The sequence below is a fragment of the Penaeus vannamei genome, chromosome 31 (assembly GCF_042767895.1).
Source record: "Penaeus vannamei isolate JL-2024 chromosome 31, ASM4276789v1, whole genome shotgun sequence".
In the NCBI taxonomy this organism is placed as follows: Eukaryota; Metazoa; Arthropoda; class Malacostraca; order Decapoda; family Penaeidae; genus Penaeus; species Penaeus vannamei.
The window spans coordinates 15,991,917-16,001,916 of record NC_091579.1 but is presented as its reverse complement, the minus strand read 5'-3'; the positions used below and the strand labels follow the sequence as shown (position 1 = coordinate 16,001,916).

General features: G+C 30.0%; 2 protein-coding genes across 3 annotated transcripts in view; one reads left to right on the top strand and one right to left on the bottom strand.

The window, feature by feature from the left end:
* LOC113817723 (alpha-amylase) overlaps nucleotides 1-10,000 on the bottom strand; it is a 221,751-nt gene that overhangs the window by 11,004 nt on the left and 200,747 nt on the right. The window lies entirely within an intron of this gene.
* Nucleotides 2,492-7,981, top strand: LOC113820192 (membrane progestin receptor gamma). The gene is made up of 2 exons (XM_027372482.2): nucleotides 2,492-2,715; nucleotides 6,070-7,981. The coding sequence occupies exon 2, from the start codon at nucleotides 6,357-6,359 to the stop codon at nucleotides 7,458-7,460; it is 1,104 nt and encodes a 367-aa protein (XP_027228283.2). The 5' UTR covers nucleotides 2,492-2,715; nucleotides 6,070-6,356; the 3' UTR covers nucleotides 7,461-7,981.

Below are 10,000 nucleotides of genomic sequence, written 5' to 3'. Positions count from 1 at the left end.
TAATGTGATACTATAACAACAATATGAATCAAATTTAAATAAATCTTGAAATGAAAATGAATCTAATGCAGATGCAAACTCTGCCTATTTTGGGGGTACTGAAGTGTAATTAAAAGTCTGATGCTTCTCACAAAAATTACTAATCTAAGGCCATGCAAAGAAAGATTGCATCTGTCTGAGTTTCTGTTATCTTCGAAAAAGGCTTAAGAAATGCGTCATGACATAACATTTTTTGATAAGGATACTTTGCCAGTATCATACACTTGGTAAAACTATTTGTATCACGAGACTCGACAAGTGCATGATCAACTCTGATTTTTTATTCCGGAGAACTGAATTTGAAAACGATTTCAAAGACAAATAAATTTTTAGTATACATTTACAATGGAAATATTGTCCCTTTAATTGACAGTCAGCAATTAATAATGAACAATGCTATTTAATCACTAAAAGTATCTAATTTTAGAATCCAGTTGTTCTTGTCACTGATAATTAATTACCTGCAAAACTAAAAATATCTCATTGCCTCACACCCGACTCATGTAATTCCCCGGAAGACATTACCTCTGCCTTAATGTCTGTGGTAGACACCTTAAGAACTTCATTATCGCCGTTGTACAGTGCTTTAAACAAGCTCAGCAAAATAATGAAGATAATTGTGATGACGGTGTGAGGATGCTATTGATGATAAAAATACTATTTCAACAATTGCTATTACTACTACAACAGCTACTATTACTACTACCACTTCTACTACAACTAATGATACTATTATTGCTACTGCTCATCGCCCTATTGCTGCTACTACCATCACTACTGTTCTAGCTATTAGACCTATTTTGCTGCTGCTACTACTACTACGACTAGTGTTACTGTTACTACTACTACCGCTATTACTATTACTGCTACTTTTACTACCACTCTTACTAACGCTATCATTGCTATTACTGTTGCTACTTCTACTACTCCTACTACCACCACTACCACTGCCAATACTACTGCTACTACTTGTACTATTACTCCTACCATCACCACCACAACAATTAATACGACAATTACTATTACTATAACCTATTATTCATTCTACAACTTACTACTACTACTACTACGAAAATAACCCAGTGTCACTGATCAAATGATTAAATATCCACAATAATAACAACGATTATAACAACAGCAAAACAATAATAAAATACATGTATAAATAATAATGTTGGTATATGATCATGAGAACAGCTGATAGATAAGTAATGCATTACCCCCTGCAGTTGCACGGTGAATCCCTTTTAAGCAGTGAAGTCGTTGTTACATCAAAAATTACATTAGAATATTTTTGTATATTCCTTAAATAATAATAATAACAACAACAACAACAACAACAACAACAACAATAATAATAATAATAATAATAATAATAATAATAATATGATAATGATGATAATAATGATAATGATAATAACATTAAGAACAACAATAATAATAACAATGATAATAACAATAATCAACCAATCAATAAATATAGAATATATAGTAATGATTAAAGAATGTATAATACTGAACTGATTGAAGGTCGAGTGCGTGATTTCCAACTAAATATATCAGATGCTTATGCCATCACAGATAAGAAAATAAATGTTACAGACCTGTGTGCCTATGTGTAATAATGCTGCAGTCAAATTCATTTGCTGGGAGCGTGAGTATATCATTCTGCAATAAGGTGATATATTTCAGAGTTTAGATACAAAAAAATAAATAAATTGTCTGAAAAAGTATTTATCTGATATTCTAAATTTTTACTGGGATTTATTGCTTTGTGAGTAGGATCATGTAAAGCTGATTCTAAAACATGGAGAGTCCTCAAAGGAAATGATCTGCTACAAGTAAGAAATTCAAAATAAGAACATGTCGCTTGAATTATATATTTTGAAATCAGATTTTCCTACCATCTCTCTCTTTCTCTCCCTCCCTCCCTCCCTTCCTCTGTCCCTCCCTTCCTCCCTCTCGCTCTATCTATCTGTCTGTCTGAATATTTACCTGTCTATCTATCTACCTATCTATATATGAATAGAGATTTTGAGATATACTAGAGGTTACCAATATTTATTATTATCATCATCATTATCATTATTATATCACTTCGGCCTCTCTTATGATTTGATCGTGCATACAGAACATTTATTGCGTTCTGAAAATACCAAAAGCAACATGTGGTCGCAGAGGCCTTCAACTTGATCTCCATTCAACTATTTTGAGATAAAATAGATATCGAGATGCATAACAGTAAAAAAAAAAAAAAATTCTAATTTTAGATATACAGTCAACAGTGCCACTGAAGAAAAAAACATCAACACCCCCAAATAATCTATAGGTAGCAAAATATCTATATATTTATTGGAAATGAACTTAGAACTAAAAAGTAAATTGATAAGAAAACCGATAACATGCCCAACTGATAACTTCCATTTTAGCCGTTATCTCACTTGCTTGGTACCTTCGATATCACACACGGCTTCAGTACCTCAGCCGATACAGTGGGACGAAGAGCAGCAGTCTCATACAGCCCGAGGCGTGAGGTACAGGGGGTCCTTTGTCCCTGAGGTGAAGAGGGGCTGCACCAGGAATTCAGAAGGACCAATAGAAATTTCTTGGATACTTTATAGCACAAGATACGTTCCTGGATCAACGTGGGATTCTGGGATAGTGGGTCTGCGTCAGGTGGGTAACATGCTTTTGACGACTATGAACTCAAGTAAAACGGGAAGAATGGAAGAAAACGGTATTGGAATTCTGCATTAAGAGTCTTGCGCCTTTTGTATACACATAAATATATAAGAGCAAGGATACACACACAAAGAGTGAACACATTTATATAATTTCCACTAGAAACTGCACTAAAATGCTAACGATGGCGACGGCCTGAAAAGTGATGAAAATTATATCAACACAAAGGATACAATTATGGAAATAGTAACTATAATGATAGTGATAGATACATAAACGCCTGTGGAGGTCTTGTCCACCAAATGTCTCTAGCCTCTGGGCTACCTGTCACTCAAAGGACCCACTGATCATTTCCACCCAGCCTGAAACAGACCTTAAACCTCAACCGTTCCCCTGACCCCGGCCAACCCCATGAATATGAATCCCAGCTGGCCATTAGCCTTTTACGTAATCCTGCTGACCGGCCGGTAACCCAAGAACCGAAAGATTAGATAAACCTCCTCTGACGGAGGTTAATGAACAACTATTTAATCATTAAAGATATCTAATTTTAGAATGCAGGTTTTCCTGTCACCAATAATAATCTACAAAACTAAGTATTTCTAATTACATCACATCCGAATTATTTCATTCCCCGGAAGACATTATCTCTGTTTTAACGTCAGTATTAGAAGACAAGAACTTCATTCTTTCCGTAATATAGTGCTACAACAACCTGTTACTGCGCAGGTCATGACATAATCCCAGCCATTGCACTCGGCCTTATCAACGGCACCGCCCTCGCTCTTCGTGGGTCATGTTTCTCTCGTGGCTCTTGGCGATAACCGGGCGCCGGCGTGGCTGGCACCCGCTCTGTTGCAGCCTCGAACCACCATTGTTCACCTGTTATCATATCATCGTCGCCTTTGTCCAAATACTCCCTCTCCTTCTTCTGTTGACATAGTTGTTGGCTGTATTTGTTGCAGCTGCTGTTGTTGTTTCTATTATTATCATTATTGCTATTGATACTATCATTAACATTATTGCTATTATTGTTATTTTTATTATGATTTTATTTTATTTGTTTATAATTATATTATTATTATCATTGTTGTTGTTGTTATTGTTTTTGTTATTATTTTTTATTATTGTTGTCATTATTATTATTATTATTATCATTAGTAGTAGTAGTAGTATTGAGACTGTTCTTATTATTATGATTATCATTATCATTATTATAAAAATCATCACCATTATTGACATCATTATTGTTATTATTGTTATTATCACTGCCATCATGATTATTATTATCATTATCATCATAATCAGTTCTATTATTATCATTATTACTTTTGTTATTATTATCTATTATTATTATTGTTGTTGTTATTATTATCATTATTATTATTATTACTATTATTAATATTATTATTATTATTGTTATTATTATCATTATTATTATTATTATTATTATTATTATTATTATTATTATTATTATTATTATTATTATTATTATTATTATTATTATTATTATTATTATTATTATCATTATTTCTATTATTTTTTTATCATTATTGTTATTATCATTATTATCATCATTACCATTATCATTAATATTGTAATCATTATTATTATTATCATTGTTATTAATGTTAATATTATCATTAGTATTATTATCATTATTATTATCATTTTCATCGTTATTACTATTATCATTATGATCATCATCATTATCATTATCATTGCTATTATTATTATCATTATTATTGTTATTATTATTACTAATATTATTATTATCATTTCTATTATTGTTTTTATCATTATTGTTATTATTATCATTATTATCATTATCATTACTATTATTATTATTATTATTATTATTATTATTATTATTATCATTATTATTATTATTATCACTATTATTATCATTATTATTATTATTATCATTATTATTATTATTATTATTATTATTATTATTATTATTATTATTATTATTATTATTATTATTATTATTATTATTATTATTATTATTATTATCGTAATTACTTTTATCATCATTATTATCATTATTTCTATTATTATTATTATCACTGTTATTATTATCATTATCATTATTATTATTGTCATTATCATTATTATTATTATCATTATCATTATTATTATCATCATCATTATTATCAGCATTATCCCTATCAGTATTATTATTGTTATCATTATTATTATTATTATTGTTGTTGTTCATTTTGTAACCATCATCATTATTATCATTACGATAATGATAATAACAGTAATAATAGTTATGATTATTATCATCGTTATTATTTTTGTTATCGTTACCGTTCTTGTTGTTATTATTATTATCATTATCAATATTATAATTATTATCATTATCATTATTATTATTATTCATATTACTATTATCATTATTATTATTATCATTTTTGTTACTACTACTACTACTACTACTTTCATTGATATTACCATCATTATCACCATGATTATTATTTTTTTATCATTATCACTATTATCATTACTATTATTATCACTATTATCATTATCATTATCATTAGTAGTAGTATTCTTATTATTATTATCATCATTAATGGTACTACTACTACTACTACTACTAATATTATTATCATTATCATTATCATTATTATTATTATTATTATTATTATTATCATTATCATTATCATCATCATTACTAGTCATCTTAACTGTCCTTATTATCATTATTATTGCTGTTTTTTATTATCATTATCATTATTATTATTACTATTATTAGTAGTAGTACTATCATAAGGATCATCATCATTATAATTTTTCGTATAATTATGATTGCTATTATCATTATTAGGATTTTGATTATGATTATTGTTATTATTATTTTATGGTTATTAGTATTATCCTCATCATTATTGTTATTGCCATTATCATTTTATCACTATAATTATTGTTATTGTTTGTATCATTATGATAATTGTTATTATTAATGTCACTATAATTTTTTATCATTTTATTAACAATCAGATATTTCATCACCATTATTATCATTATCATCATCGTTATTATCATAATGACTATCACTATTACCATTATCATTTTTATGTACAATATTGTTGTCATTATTATAATGCCATACATATTTGAATTTATTTTAGTGCCATTTATTATTGTTAGTAATGATAATAATTGTAAACCAAAAAAAATCAGATTTAACAATTGGAAATAGAACAAAATAATTCATTAAATGCATTATTTACGCTTACGGATATTCGTTTATTTGGGGAAATAAAGCTTGACCTTTAACGGTTACACTTTCCTATTATGATTTCCGGTCTGGCTGTTCATCATTGTCTTCCTTTCTAGAAAATGTGACGTCATCCGGCTCGTGCCTGAAGTCCGATGAAGAAACGGAGAAGAAAGCGGTACTTCATCTGCGGTGAACAAGCAGCAAGGCGCCGTGCAGCGTCGTCGAACTAATCGCGAAGTTTGAAGGAATGTTAATGGGCAAAGTAATATAAGGACGATTCAGAACGGAACTCTATCTTCCATTAACAGATAACAAGGTAGCGAACAATAACGTCGAACTAAAATAACTAGGACCAACGTAATTTAGATTTATTTCGTATTATTCTAATTCAAACACAGCAACCATGGTAATGTTCTCCTGCCTGAGTTACATGAGCGGCCGCCTCCAGGAGGTGCGCGAAGCTCTGAAGGTGTTGCAAGATATCGCTTGGCCTCGAACCTACAGCGTCCACGAAGTGCCCGAGCCCTTTCGAGAGCCAGGGATCATCACAGGATACAGGAGTGACAGCTGCTCTCTCCTCCAAGCCATCGCCTCTGTGTTTACACTCAACAACGAAGCGATGAACGTCTGGACCCACTTCGTTCCCGCGCTGTATTTCGCGTGGCTGACGACGTCCTTCTCAACCTCAATGGATCTCTTCGGCGACCCGTTCTTGCTCCCCTTCACCTGCTACATGGTCTCGGCGTGCGGGTATATGCTCATCAGTTCCTTTGCTCACACCTTCTCCTGCGTATCCCTCCTGGCCAGATACGTTTGCTTCTTCTTTGACTACATCGGCATATCCATGTACTCATGGGGCGCGGCCTTGCTGTGTTTTAATTACAGCTTTCCTCTCCACCTGATGGGAGGTTGGGCGTCCCACATCTTCCTCCCGCTGGCTGCTGTGAACACCGTGGCAGCCACATTCTGCTCTTGCCTGTCTCGGTTCTGCGAGGCGAAGGGAATAAGGACGCTCCTACGCCTCGGGGCCTTCGCGGTGCCCGCCGTGTGGATCGGGCTCATGTTGGTCCAGTGGATCTTCACCTGCTTCTTGTACAGCGGAGTCTGCAAAGAGACGACGCTCTCCCTCCATTTCGGCCACATTTTCTTTCTCATCCTGGGAGCCACCTTCTACGGCTCCCATCTCCCTGAATGCATGTCTCCGGGGAGCTTTGATACTATGGGGCACTCGCACAATCTATTTCACATCTGCGTGGTTATCTCCACTTACTACGAGATGCTGGCTGGTTTAGAGAACTTGCAGTACCGACGAGACATCCTGGAAACCCTTCATTGGTCACCGTCTCCTGCGTGGGTCACTCTCGTCACGCCAGCTCTCGTAACCCTCAATGCCGTCACAGTCATGGTCTTCACATACTTTATGCACCGCAAGTTGAACAGCGCCAGTTATTCCAGTTCCAGAGACAGCGGCGCAAAGATGCTCAACGGTCACGCCAAATGTGCATGACGGAGTGGAGATCTAATTGAGTCTCTGATTACAATCCCTCCTAAATATCTCATTTCCCTTCGTCCAATATACTGTACCCTTTCCTTTAATTCCAGTCCTGAACGTCACCGAACAATCCGCAGGAACCTAAAGCACGCGATGGACCACACTCCTCCCAATCCTCTGTTCTGATCTCGACCTCTTACTCTGTCCTGGCCACACCACAACACTCTCACTGACCTCTTTAAAACACCAAACTAAGACTTTCATACAATCTAAAAAAAACTACCATTCTTTCTCTCAATGTCGCATATTCCCATAGCTCCTCCCTGCGTGGAGACAGAAACACTATAATGATATTTGGCCGAAGAGACGAATAAGATGTAACAATTTTCTGGAACACGTGATATGATTCGACCAATGTTTACCCATAAATGTAAAACCGGATTCATTGTGTTGCTCTTTAATGACCGACGATTTTGATTGTTCTTTTACTAGTACAAGACTCTGTGCCACTGGGTTTAAATAAATGGTATTGTTGATTTTCCTCTGTCCGCTATGTTATTGTTTATCATAAAGAGCATTAAACATATAATTATCGTACACATCTTTCTTCATACATAAGGTAATATATATTTTCCACAATTTAAACCACATTTTTCATAAATCATTACTTTTATTGCAGATGTACAAAAAGAAGAAAAAAATAAATTAGATCATGCAAACTAGTCGATCAAAAGACAAGATTTGAGAGACTGATCATATGCAAGTATATATTGCCGTTCTACCTTTTGCAGATATATGATAACGATATCATTACCGTCATTATTAGTTTTACTGTAACACCAATGAAAATGATATTAACAACAACAATAGTATAAATGATAATATTTATTGTAGTTATAATGATAACCATAATAACAATGATAGTAATGATAGCAATAAAAACATTAATGATAATAATGAGAATAATAACAACGACAATGATACTAACAATAACAGTGATAAACATGGTCATAATAATGATAGTAATAATAACAATAATATTGATAATAATGACAATTGTAATAACAATAATAATAGTGATAATAATGATGGTGATGATGATGATAATAATAATAATAATAATAATAATAATAATAATAATAATAATAATAATAATAATAATAATAATAATAATAATAATAATGTCAATAATAATGATAAGTGATGATAATGATAATGATGATATAAATGGCTATAATAGTAATAATGATAATGATAATAATACTAATACTGATAATAATAAAAACAATGAAAATAACTATGCCAATGATGATGATGGTGATAATTATAATAATGAATATAATGATAGTGATAACAATAACATTAATAATAATGAATATAATAATTTGATAATTATGATAATGATTTTGTAATAATTATGATAATCCTAATAATGATAATGATAATATTAATAATAAGTAATAATGATGATAATAGAAAAAATAACAATAATAATAATAATGATAGAAAGAATAATAATGACAATAATGATAGTAATAATAATAATAATATTAAAAGATAACAACAATAACAACAACAACAATAATAATGATAATAATAACGTTGATAATACTAACAATAATGATAATAACAACAACAATGATAATAATAATTGTAATAATAATAACAATGATAATAATAAGAATGATAAAGATATGACGAAAATAATGATAATAATAATAATAATAATAATAATAATAATAACAATAATGCTAATAACAATCATAATCATAATAATAATCATAATGAAAATAATAATGGTAATGATAAACATGATATAATGATAATGATGATAATTATAATGATAATAATAACAATAACAGTAGAAATAATAATAATGAATATAACAACAACAACAACAATAATGATAATAATAATAATGATAATGATACTGATACTGATACTGATACTGATAATGATAATGATAATGATAATGATAATGATAATTATAATAATAATAATAATAGTAATAGCAATAATAATGATAATAATAATAATACTAACAATAATAATGATGATAATGATGATAATAATAATGATAATAATAATGATCATGATAATGATAATAATAATAATAACTATAATGAAAATTATAATAATAATAATGATCGTAATAATAATAATAGTAATAACAATAATGATAATGATGATGATGATGATGATGATGATAAGTATTATTATGATCATTATGATTATAACAACAACGGTAAAATAATGATAATAATAATATTGATAATGAAAAAGATAATAATAATGATATTGTTAGTATTGATAATAGTATTGATAATGATAATGATGATAATATTAATGGAAATTATAATAACAACAACAATAAGGATAATTTAAAAAATAGTACTTATGATAATCATGAGGATTTGATAATAATGATATTAATAATGATAATAATAATTATAATAATTATAATAATAATAATAATAATAATAATAATAATAATAATAATAATAATAATAATAATAATAATAATAATAATAATAATAATAATAATAATAATAATA